Consider the following 12,485-nt stretch of genomic DNA (forward strand, 5'->3'; position numbering starts at 1 on the left):
AAACTAAGCCCATAGTTTGAAGACCGACCCGGTGGCCAAACCGGTCTAAGTTATGGGTTCCGGATTTTGACCGTGTCAAACAAAAAGTTTATAAAAAAATCAAAATAACATCGTTTTAATAATTAAAATTAAAAAAAGTGAACAATTTTGTAGCCATGTCTTGCTAGGTTAGTCGGGTCACACTAGGTTTTTTCTTTCCCCATTTTTTCTTTAACTCGATCAAATATTTTTTTATATAAAAAAAATTCAAAACGATGTCTTTTTAGTAAAAATAACAAAAAAAAAAAGTCAACGGTTTTGCTGCCAGGTCTTGACTAGGTCGACGGGTCACACCGAGTTTTTCCTTACACTGTTTTTTATTCAACCCAGCCCAATTCCAGTCCCGGGTCCACCTGGTCAAGACTCGGGTTTCAAAACTATGCTAAACCTGAAACCCAAAACCCTAAACCCTAACAGTCAAAATCCTAGAAACCTAAACCCTAAAATCCAAACCGTGAACCCTAAACCCAGAACCTTTAACTCCAAACTCAGAACATGAACCCGAAACCTTTAACCCAAAATCCAAAACCTAGAAACTCCCAAACCCCAAATCCTGAAACTCATAACCCTAACCCTTGAATCCTAAACCCTAAATCAAATTGATGTATTTTGATGGATATTGTGTATAAACGTGTTTGCTTTATTTGGAGTGTTACAGAACGAACTAGTTATCTCTCTCAATCAATTTTAATGTTTTGCAGCTCCTAATTATTGGCTGAGCTGAGTCACTTGAGATGTTGAATCGGCCAGAGCTACTAGCTCCACTTGAGATTTTTATGATGATTCAGAAGCTTGGATATTCACTTCCTCTTCTCGTATTATCGATATTCAGGTGCCTTTTTAAAAAAAAATTAAGAAAAATGCTTTAATGCTTATTTAATGGTTTTGTTACCTGATGATGATGTGTGGTTGGTTAATAGGCTAGGCTATCAGAAAGAGCATTGGAGCTTCTTGCTTTGCCTTTTGATGGAATCCCTAGATTACTCCTCGATATCGGTATGTTGCATTTTACATTTCCATCACAATTACATTATGAAGCCACTCTCTCTTCTTCGTTTGTAAATGTGATTAATTTATGGTTTACGGTTTACTCCGTTGGTTTTGTTAATTTTTTTAGAATTCTGCTCGTGTTGGAATTGAACATCGCGCCTTGACTTTGATAATTCTATTGGAGTTGATTCTTAAATGTTAAGTTTTATAACACTTTAGTGTGTGCTTTTTTCTCACTTTATTCTTTTGATTTGGATCCCAGTGGCTATGCAATGCAGATAAGTCCTCCCATGAACCAAGACTAAGATTGAAATAAGTTCCTTCCCTTTTCTTTTGTGCTTTAGGTTTATGTAGTCCATCAACACTCAATCTGTTTTGGGATTCAATTCTGGGCTTGGTTTCTTCTGAATTTTGTTTTCCCTAGAAAAAACTGGTTTTCATTAATGCAAAGCATTAAAGCTCAATACATCCATAACAGATTACTCAGAAGTAGGGTTGGGAATGTTCTAGATTAAAGACTTCTCTTGTCACACTGATGTATTGTGAGCTAGGTAACGAGCTAAGTTTCATAACTTGTCGATGATTGAAGCTGAAAGTCGAGTCCTGAAAGTGTGAGCTGATGCCTCTAATATCTGTAATGTTCTGATTCACAAGAAACTCAAATACTCAATTTGACTAAACCCGCTATTTTGAACAAATTTTGTTGCATTCTATTAGATTTCTATCAACACTAGATAGTGATCAAAATTAGCCATTTGATATTGCTCTAATGTATTTGAATCACTGATGTGTATTTTTCTCGTTGTAAACTGATTGACAATTTTGTGGCAGGGCTTTCTTTGGATCATTATATAGATGCTTGGCAAAAGGAGCAAGAGCAGTGTTTCAGGTGTATCCTGAAAACATAGCCCGGCGTGAATTAATTTTGAGATCTGCAATGCATGCTGGGTTTGCTGGTGGTGTTGTTATTGATTACCCACACAGGTATGCTAGGCTTCTATTTAGAAATCTTATGCTCAGTTTTTCATGACTGGTATTTGTTGTATATGTGTTTTTTGCTTGGCTTCAATAGCACCTGCCCTTTCCAATCCTTTAATCGGAATGTTCTGGTTGGGAATAAAAGCTAGCACATAAAGGTTGCAAGCTTTTCAAGAATCTGAACCATGAGAGCTTGATGTGCTAGATGCTCTGTCTGCTAATTCTTTGTTTCATTATGCAAGTATATCCACACTGTTCTCTCTTTATGAATTAAGTTCACATTCTGATATGTAATTTCCTTCGAAGCTCAAAAAAAGAATCTTGCTATTAATCATCCTCTGGTTTCATATTCCTCTTCAGAGTTTCATCATTCACTGATTGAACTATTTTTCTGTCACGGTACCAAGACTAGAAAAGAATACCCCATGCTTACTTGTGGACCACCATCTTTAAGCACTGTTGTTCCCAGGGGGGAAGGCGAAGATGGAGAAAGCTGCTCTGAAGATGAAAATAGTGAAAAAAAATCAAATGGTGGGTTGCTTTGTCTTGCATTTTGTTTTTCTTTTCAAGCTCTAACTGGGTTGTTTGTAAGCATGGCGTCCTTTTCTTTTCAACTAGGATTTTGCAAGTCACTAATAATTGTTATATATGCATGTACCTTGAGAATGCAGGTTTGCATTTCAGACAGGAACAGGCCTAAGAAAAAACAGAAAATAACTAGGAAAGGGAAGGGCAGAGATTGAATATTTAAAAAGAAAGCAACTGAGACGAAAAGGAAACGCAGTGCCTCCTGACACAAGATACACTGGTCGAAAACGGAAGGCTAGATTTTGATCTTTACATGTGCAGCCAACCTATTGGAAAAATATACATATAAATCGTTGTGTACCCAGATCTTTATGCATTGCCTGTTGCTGTTGCTGCTCTAACTGGGTGAAATCGATGTTGAAGGTACTTAGTCACGCAAGTGTGAAATCAGATGGCAAAAGATGATTATTATAAGATACTCGGTCATTTTAAAGGCCTTGTGTTTTTGGGAAATCAAATATTGAAATGATTGATCCTAGAATGAGATTGTTTTGTTCAGTTGGAACAAGCCAATAACCTTTATCCAATCAAGACCAAGCCAAGAAAGATAATGAAGCATTATCTCAAATTCTTTGGTTGAACTTTTCAAGTCAGCATCTTTAACTCCCATCTTAAATTTCCCACCTTTAGGCATCAAAGAACCAAAATGAAAGAAAATCCAAGAAAGCCATTGAATTTGCAAATAAATAATTTACTTGAAAAAATATAAATCAAAGTATAAACCTTCATGCTTAGTCATGGCATATGTGCTTGCACCCCACACAAACTCTAAAAGATGAAGGCAACAAAAATGGTTACGCAAGCTTGGATTTAAGGGTTTGGGGGTTTTTGGGGTTAAAGAATTTTGGTTTAGGTTTTAAGGTTTTGGTTCTAGTTCTTGGTTCGGAATTTAAGTTTAGGGTTTTTGGTTCTAGATTTTGGTTTAGAGTTTTTTGTTTTTAGAGGATTTTGGTTTTTAGATTCAGGTTTTAGGGTTTAGAGTTTCAAGTTTTGAATTTGAGATTAAGGGTTTGATTGATAGTATAAAATTAGAAAAAAATACTTGGAAAAAAATAGAAATTAAAAAAAATTGATGCATTTATAAAGTATTATTACTACAATATAAAGTGAAAAAACCTACCTGCCGAACCAGGTTACAATAAATTGCTATAGTGTTTTCCTCTTTTTTTATTGCTACAGTACTCTCTTTTTTTTTTTGTTTCTTTTCTTGTATTTTTTTTTTTGTTTTTATTCTATTTTTATTGATTTTATTTTTTTAATATTAAAACTGGTTAATTTTTTTTTAAAAAAACACTGAATTACTATAATATTTCCCTCAATATAAATTTTTACTGTTTGAGGCATATACTAGGGAGAACAAGGTGGAAGAGGCTGAAGAGCTTCTCCAGCAGATGAAGGCCAGGAGATTCATGCCGGATGAAAATGCGAGGCCAGGTTTTTAGAACTGTCTGTCATCAGTATTCTCTTCGACAAAATCTAGATCCGGACATCTTTTTTCTAGATTAAGCAAGTTATGGCTGTTTTTAATCCACCATTTATATATTGCCTGTTGTTAATTTAACATTAGAACTTTATCTCCCATTTTAAGTAAATAGTAATCCCAAAAACCTTTTTTTTTTTTTTTTTCCTGTTGTCTTTCTCGGTCTTAATAATAATTTTGCAATGCGAAAAACAAAAATCCTTTTAGAAAAAAAAAATCCAGGGTTGTCTACCAAATCATTGCTTAAAACAAGCCAGAATCGAACATTAAGTTACCAACACATAACTATCCAAAAGAGTTTCATCATGCTGGACTGAAGTGTTCAATCACAAGGCAGTAAATAAATACATGTGCGAGCGAGCTAATTTCAGATCGAATCCTCTCCATCTCCAGGGAATGTTACAAGACCTACCAGTTGCAAACAAATAGAAAGCAATTCCCAGCTGGGCATCTCCAACTTGTTCACAGTCCCAAAAAATTCCCAAAGTCGGAAGAAGACAACTAAAAATCTGCCTTGTTTGGGCATTCTGATGCTCTGTGCCCCGACCGCCCACAATTAAAACAAGAGCCTCCAAAGCTTCTGCTATGCACAATAAAGATGTCATGTCAATTTCAACAATTTATATATAATGGATGGCTGAAACTTGTATGAACAAACATGTCCAACCCCTCAACCACAGAAGACAGCAATAGATAAGAAACACAACCAGGGAAAAAGGAGGGGGAGGGGAATCGGAAGAAAAATGAAAAAAAAAAAAAAAAAAAAAAAAACACTTGCCCACACCATGCATGTACCCAAAATCTCATCCTATTGAGGTCACCAAAGATCTGATCAAGTGCATGATTACTGGATTCAACCAGAAGCATTTCCAAAAACAATTACCAAACATTGTCGCAGGGAAAGAAATAAACAGAAGCGTAAGCAGGTCATGGCCAACAGATGAACCTACTAAAACTGTCATTGCTATTGATATTGTGGCTTATTCTTTTAAGGTTAATCAGACTACAATATTGACATGTAAAATGTGCCCAGGTTTGCTATGAGAAAAGTAGATACCTATCCCGAGATGATGGCCTGCTTGATCTTCTACCACCGATCAGCCAATCATCTCCACTGCTTCTCGACATCCAGGACCTACTATTCTCATTACTGTTACTTCGACCACCGCGCCTAAACGTGCCTTCATCATCAGAATATCTACCGCTTCCCCGACCAGGGGACGATCTAAAACCACCTCTCTGGCCCCTAGGACCCCCCCTAGCAGGACGATCCCTACTAGAAAACCTTCCATAAAAATCACTTGGAGGACCATCATCTTGCAATGCAGGCAGCTGAAAATGAAGTTAATAAAAAGATTTTAGGCTGCATACGATCATTGCAGCTAATTCAAGCAGCCTATGCAGTCAAGGACAACCATCAATAATGAGTGGCCAAAATCTAAAAAGAACCTTGGTGATCTTTTCAATAGTGTTTCCAGGTGGTAGTTGCTTATTCAACAATTCTTTTGCAATCTCCTCTGGAAGATCAAAAACAGCTCCTTGAACCTGATATAAACACATTATATTTAGATTGTTGTGAAGAATGCTATGCATCAAGAAGAAAAGAATCCAGTGAATATGTTCAGAACATCTAGCAGAACATACCCTTTCATCCGCAATTAGATGTATTTTTCCAATTTCATCAGCTGCTGCAGGATAAACATCAGAAAGAAATCCAGTAACAGATCTAGCAGATAGAAACCCTCTAGAATAGGTTGGATCCCGAGTCAACTGCAACGTTGTCCATCCCTGCAGATACATGGGTCCAGTTCAAGTTACTGGCTACATGCTAAGATAGCTATAAAGGTTGTAGTCCACCTATAACAGTAAAGGAAACAAATATTCTGCAATTATCTAAAGAAAAAAAAATAGCAAACAGATAAGTTGCAAAACAGAATACAAATAAACAAAATACCAGACCATGTCCTAATCATACCACCTGATGGATTTGCACATTTACTACAATGCTAGAATAGAAAAAGGATAACATGTACATGTTAATCAGAAAAGGAAATGCTTCTAGAAGTTTGCAGCTGAAAATAACAAACTCAGGAATGTGCCAAGGCTGCATGCACGATTAAGATAACAAGGTTCTGGGAAATCAGGGAATTTAGTTGACAGCAATACTGGTATCCATGGAACATGATCACAGATGTTATCGCAAGTTATCTTCATCGTGATTGAGTGAAAATGTGAAAGAAAAGCAAGCAGCCCTGCCAACCACTTGCATTGCAAAAAATGCACTTTTTGTGAGCAATTTCTTAATAGTATTTAAACAACAGCAATAAGTTAACTAAATTACTGTCCAACTAAAGACTAGCCTGATTAAAAAAGGAAGCAAGCAATCATTGCAAGTAAGATCACATTTAATGTGCAACTTAACAAAAATTCATGAGCAACACCTATATATATATATATCAAACACAAGGTTATAAAATCAAAATCTGATTGCTAATTTACTTGTTCATGGCTAATGAGCGACCGGGATGAAGGAGGCTGAGAAAATCCACTCAAATGTGCTAGTGCAGCAGCAAGAGCGCTTGTTCCTTGTTCCTCAATCAATTTCTGGGCAGTTGGTGTGAAAAACTCTACAGACTCAGGATGAACTCCATTTAGGGTAGCAACAACTTGCTCAGTTGATGACTCCAAAAGCTCTTCAATAGCTGGTGGACTAACAAACTCAAACTTGCATCCCGCATCACGCTCTAGGGATCTGACGGTTCTCCTTTGACTGTTAGTGAACATCAAAATGGCAGTACCTTCCTTCCCTGCACGTCCAGTACGACCAGAGCGATGCACGAAAGTTTCTGGATCATTAGGAAGTTCATAGTGGATAATCTGGAGAAAAGGGTCAACGAGGTCTCAAGTTTCTTAGCTGTTGAAAAAACAACCCAAGTGTTTGGAAAAAAACAATGGGGAAAAATTCCAATTGAAAAGGTCTTGCATGAAAAGTTATCTAGTATTGAAAATTATATATCTGCATCCATGGTTTTCATAATGATGATGCACATTTCTCCCAATTATTACACATCAATAAAATAACTCAACCAGTCACAATCAGAGCTAATGGGATAAATTCCATATTCTGAGTTCTCATAGATACAAACTCTAATCTTCAATATTAACTGCAATGGGAGAGTCTGTCACAGTTAATTTTTTTGTAGAAAAAACAAACTTGGCTTTTCCCCTAATTCTTGCATATTTTTAAAATACATAAAACTGACTACCACAAAAATAAATCAGAAAATTACAAAAAGAACAGAACTTTCTTTATGCAATCATTAAAAGACTAATTCCATGACTTTACCAAATCAACATTCGGGATATCAAGCCCACGAGATGCAACGTCCGTGGCAACAAGCACAGTGAACTTTCCCTGTCGAAAACCATTCAAAGTTCTCTCCCTCTGATGCTGAGATATATCTCCGTGCAATGCCTCAGAAGCTATACTCTGTGTTAACGCCATGGATACTTCATCAGCATCTCGTTTGGTCCGAGTAAAGATAATAGTCTTCCCGCCCTTTGCATAGACCTAAATACAATGGAAACGTTTTCTGCTTTAAAAACAACAGTTACCTCTGGTTCAGAAAGGGTGATGCAAAATTCACAAAAAAAATTGTTATTCTCACCACTTCTTTCTTAAAATAACTATAGTAACCTCTTTATATCATGAAGAGGATATTTTAAACTGGAATTTAATTAACATTATGAAGAAGATATATTAGTCATTTTAAGAGAATCAAGTGGTGGGAATAACAAAACCGTTAATGAATTTAGTTGTACCCGTTCTGAAATCACTTCGACCAATAATGAGTTCTATTATCACAATAGTAATTGATAATGAATGAAACAAAAATGCATTCAATAGTAAATACTTACTAATAACCTGAATGTTTTATCATAGAAGCAAGCTTGCCATTTAAAGTACCACTTTCCACTCAGACAGGAACAGTAAGTGACACATAGAAATGCGTATAACAAATCCTAGAAGGATTTTCTAATTTATGGTATTCAAGAGCGTGCCTGCAGAATTCTAGCATGATTTTAGTTGCTTATCATGGAAGTGCTTCCCGAAGTTCAATTTTCCAAAGTTTCCTTCTTGACCGATTCTGTTGACAATCTTCTAAAACATGGCAGACTAACAGAGTCTATTTAAGAAGTCCCAGAATCTATATATATATATATATATTCTTCGGGAAAAACAAAGTTCAGATCCTGCAATGCTGAAAAATGTTTTCGATTAAGATATGATGAGATGTTGACACCTCATAAGGCACAAGGACAAAATGGAGATATTTTAAGTTTTAATTTGTTGTAAAGTAAGCAAATGGAGCAAATTTTTTTGGCTCTGAACAAGCAACGCCTACACAAACTATCAGGAAACAAATTCGAACAAAAATCTCTTCAAAACTCATGCGGGCTCAGACATCCATAGAAACTCCAATAATAAAGACAAATGGATTTTGAATGATGGGACTGCCATCTCATACCGTTACAAGGTCACTGAGAATGGTTCGCTTTGATGTTGCTGTGGTTGATACTGCATAAAGTTTGATTCCTTCTGCCAGCTTTTCTTCTTGGTCCCCGACCTGTAAAAGTGGAAAGGATTAATTACATGTTTTTGGGTTAAGTCAGATAAATTTAATTATCTTCTTGTTTACCCTCAATCTGCAAGCAGTAAGTTATTCTTCTTTTCTTTTTTTCCATTTCCATACCCAACTCCAAAAATTATTCTGTGCTGGTAAAGACTTATATTATCCAGTACCAACAGACAATTGTAATAACAAGAATCAAAGAACACAAAGACATTAAAAAAGAAAAGGATTATACCAAATCAATTTGCAAAGGATTGTCCAAATATTTCCTTGCTAATTTTTTAACCCAGGTAGGCATAGTTGCAGAGAAAAGCATGCTCTGGCGCTTTGATGGTAGACTTTCTAAAATAACTTCCACATCCTCCTCAAATCCAAATGAAAGCATTTGATCAGCCTCATCGAGAACCAAATATTCAACTTCTCCCAATTTGAGGCTTTTACCTTTCAGTAGGTCGATGATTCGACCTGGTGTTCCAACCACAACATCAACCCCACGAGAAAGAGCATTTTGTTGTGTGGCATAGGAAACCCCTCCATAGACACAAACAGTGCTCAAATAAGGTGCAGACTCCTTAATTTCTTTCTCTACTTGCTTTGCTAGCTCCCGAGTTGGTGCTAAGACCAAAACTTTAGGAAGCCTACCAGTTCGCCTGTCAAAAAGCAAAATAAAGACAATAGTTAATAAGCTCATGAATACACGGAATTAAAGGGAGATGGACATCTGCAGCAGGCAAAGTGAGCACCCACCTTTGGGAACCTCTTAGTTCAGCATCTTCAGTAAGGCGTTTAATGATTGGAATGCCGAAGGCTAATGTCTTGCCAGTCCCAGTCTTGGCACGAGCAATGAGATCTCGTCCTTCCAGAGTCGGAATTAAAACAGCTCTCTAAATCATTGAAAAGCAAAAGGATAAGTTAGGACATAAAAAAGGGATAATAGCAGTACACAAGATAGTAAAATAGCTAAATATCTCAAACAAGTAATGGACTAGGAAAATAAGGGACAGGACATTGATGATATCTCAAATAACATGTATTAGTTCATTTTTATCAAAAAAAAAATTAAAGGAAAAAAAAAAAACATGTATTAGTGCTGCAAAGCAAAGAAAAGATTTATATAGGAAAAATGTAGAGCTATGGAATGGAAAGGAGCAAGACCAACAATAGTTACCAGATAAAAATACGGTAATAAACCAAAAAAGATAAAAAAGGAAAGGAAAAGAGGGAAGTACAGACTTGAATGGGGAAAAGGTGAGTGATTCCTCGATTCTGGAGGGTTTGGACAAGGCGGTGAGGCAAACCCAATTTAGAAATGTCAAGTTCAACCTCACTAGTATTGTTGCTTGGCTCAGTTTCAGAAGAGTCGTAATCGACAGCATCGTCGGTATCAGCATCAGCTTCAAAATCAGAAAACCCATCTAGCCCTTTGAAGGCCTCTTCGCTGAGGATGGAATTGGGGGTAGCGATAGCACTAGGTGGAGTGAAGGTGCTGTTGTTATTAATAATAAGGCCGTGTTTAAAGCTAAGTTGTGTTTTGGCTATCAAAGAATTGAAGTGGGGAGGCTTTTCAGACAAAAGAGAAGCAGACGAAGAAGAAAGTGGCATAGCTGATGACAAATTTGCGGCTGTTGTTGTTGTCGCTGCTGCTGCTCTTCTACAACTAGTAGTGGTCTTTGAATGGAAGATAGAAGAAACCCCAATTACAGTAGAAGTAGAAGCCATTTTATCTTCTTCTTCTTTATTTCCTGCTCCACTCCTCAAGGTAAGGAAGCGAGTGTATGGAAAAATAGAGAGAAGGAAAGAATGAGATATTTTTAGGGTGTAGGCGGCGAGGGAGTGTAGTAGTAGAAGTAGCAGCGAGGAAGATAAGGCCGCGCTTCTCCAAAACGTGTGGCTTTGCACACCTCCTCCTTTGCTTCTTGTTGCTATAGAAAGACAGACAGACAGATATTTGTGTTCCTTCTATGCTTCATTTTGTGGGCTGTCTCACTGGCCCATTAAACGTTCCTCGTTTTTTTTTTTTGCACTTGACTTGAACACCAGAAGAAAAGGAAATTTTTTAATCTTAAAAATGAAAATAACATCGTTCCTTGTGCAAACCAGAGAAACGGATCGTCTTGGACCTTAGCACCAAGTGGAATACTTACTCTATTAAATAATATTGCATATATTCATATCCTCCATTATAATAATTCAGTCTTCTGATTACATGACTTCGCCCTTTAGCCCCAGGTTTTAATTTGTACACAGTACCACCTTCATTCACCATCTTTTCTAATAAATAAAATTGGCTTTGCTGCTGCAGAATAAACCAATTCAGGAACGGGATAACAGGCTCGACAACGTATCAGCTCCAGTATCATGAGTGTTTCTTCGTAAGATCTTCCACGAATCTGATCAATTACTGTCCGTGCTTCTGGAGCAACCTTGTTAGATTTGTAGATGTTTGACAGAATATTACTGTCAGGATTAATGAACAGCAAGAAGATAATGGCAATGGCAGACGAGTAAGGGCAATTACACAGAATTGTTGGTAAGAGTATAGGAGTATGAGAAGAATAGAGAGTGTGTTCCGCAGATGAAGGAATTTGTTATATCATTCTTTTTGTGCCTCTGCTAGTAACAGAATTCTACTATATATACAGTTTCCTTCTTCTTACTATTATAAGCACGTGGCTTTTACAATTGAATATAAAATGCATAACATTGATTATAACTGAAATATCAAAACGGACCGTCTAACTTAACGGTATTTTAAACTTCCCTCTTCTCAGTTTGTTTATTCTATTTCTGCGTGTAACAATTGCCTCTCCTTAAAATGGACCTTGTCTCAAGGTCAAATTGAGGGAATCGGTGACCTAAATCGTTAGCAAATTCCCAGGTGGCTTCAGCCAGTGTAAGACAAGCCCAATGAACGAGCATCTAAGTGGCTGCTAGGTGATTTCTTTTGACCATTCGACGTTCCAAGATAGCTTGAGGTTGGAGAAGGGGTTCCTTTGGTAAGGAAGGCAGTGTGGAGAAGACCTCTCGATTTCCCACCTTCTTTTTTAGGAGAGACACATGAAAAACAGGGTGTATGTTTGCAGAGTCAGGCAGTTGTAACTTATAAGCCACGTTACCGATTTTAGTTAAAACCTGATAGGGGCCATAGTATTTGGAAGCTAGTTTCTGTGAATGTCGCTGAGCTATAGTTTTCTGTCGATAGGGTTGGAGTTTGACGTATATCATATCACCTATGTCAAATGATCGCTCACTACGATGTTTGTTGGCTAACTGGACCATCCTGTGTTAAGCACCCTGTAAATTGTGCTTGATAGTTACCAACATGTGTTCCCATTTGGATAAAAAAGCATCCACTGCTTCGACTGGTGAATCTCGTGTAATGTATGGAATATGTAGTGGAGGAGGGTAGCCGTAAATGATCTTGTAGGGAGTACATTTTTTTGCGGTATGGTAGTTAGTGTTGTACCACCATTCGGCTAATGGCAGCCACTTGACCCATTGAGCTGATGAGGTTCCTGTCATGCAGCGTAAATAGTTTTCTAAACAAAATTCTGGCCACAATACTAGCAGTGTATAGATGGGGAATGGCCATGAAGTGTGCGTATTTACTGAACCTGTCCACCACTACGAAGATAACCTCTTTGCCTTCAGATTTAGGTAGTCCATCTATGAAATCCATGTTAATGTTAATGAACGGGGCTTGTGATATGGGCAATGGTTGCAGCAATCCTGGCATGCGAGTGTTTTCTGTTTTATTTCTTTGACAAACATGACAG

The 12,485-nt window shown here is 37.1% G+C and overlaps 1 protein-coding gene and 1 long non-coding RNA gene across 4 annotated transcripts; one reads left to right on the forward strand and one right to left on the reverse strand.

Annotated features, from left to right (window-relative positions):
* The first annotated feature begins 578 nt into the window (after positions 1-578).
* Positions 579-3,364, forward strand: LOC118057315 (uncharacterized). Of its 2 annotated transcripts, XR_004688937.2 has the most exons (5): positions 586-871; positions 960-1,035; positions 1,861-2,013; positions 2,415-2,538; positions 2,679-3,364. It is a non-coding gene; the product is annotated as an uncharacterized lncRNA (long non-coding RNA). The 2 variants fall into 2 exon arrangements; XR_012171070.1 differs by having other exon boundaries at positions 579-871; positions 1,861-2,538.
* Positions 3,365-4,299: 935 nt separating this feature from the next.
* On the reverse strand, positions 4,300-10,648 carry LOC118057316 (DEAD-box ATP-dependent RNA helicase 3, chloroplastic). Of its 2 annotated transcripts, none has more exons than XM_035069845.2 (10): positions 9,943-10,648; positions 9,457-9,593; positions 8,945-9,359; positions 8,605-8,703; positions 7,422-7,646; positions 6,575-6,952; positions 5,720-5,863; positions 5,525-5,620; positions 5,133-5,407; positions 4,300-4,658 (listed from the first exon to the last, which is right to left on the reverse strand). In XM_035069845.2, exons 1-10 carry the CDS (start codon positions 10,426-10,428, stop codon positions 4,577-4,579), a joined length of 2,337 nt encoding a protein of 778 aa, XP_034925736.1. In that variant the 5' UTR covers positions 10,429-10,648; the 3' UTR covers positions 4,300-4,576. The 2 variants fall into 2 exon arrangements, with proteins under 2 accessions (XP_034925736.1, XP_034925737.1); XM_035069846.2 differs by having other exon boundaries at positions 4,300-4,655; positions 9,943-10,647.
* Positions 10,649-12,485: the final 1,837 nt, after the last annotated feature.

Source organism: Populus alba, chromosome 10 (genome assembly GCF_005239225.2).
Source record: "Populus alba chromosome 10, ASM523922v2, whole genome shotgun sequence".
Classification (NCBI taxonomy): domain Eukaryota; kingdom Viridiplantae; phylum Streptophyta; class Magnoliopsida; order Malpighiales; family Salicaceae; genus Populus; species Populus alba.

Excerpts from the sequence above, each read along its gene's own strand:
- LOC118057316 (XM_035069845.2), bottom strand. The coding sequence starts at position 10,428 with ATGGCTTCTACTTCTACTGTAATTGGGGTTTCTTCTATCTTCCATTCA. Across the intron at positions 7,647-8,604 it reads TTCTCAGTGACCTTGTAACG|GTCTATGCAAAGGGCGGGAA; the intron begins GTATGAGATGGC and ends CATTGTATTTAG. Across the intron at positions 5,621-5,719 it reads ATCTAATTGCGGATGAAAGG|GTTCAAGGAGCTGTTTTTGA; the intron begins GTATGTTCTGCT and ends TGTTTATATCAG.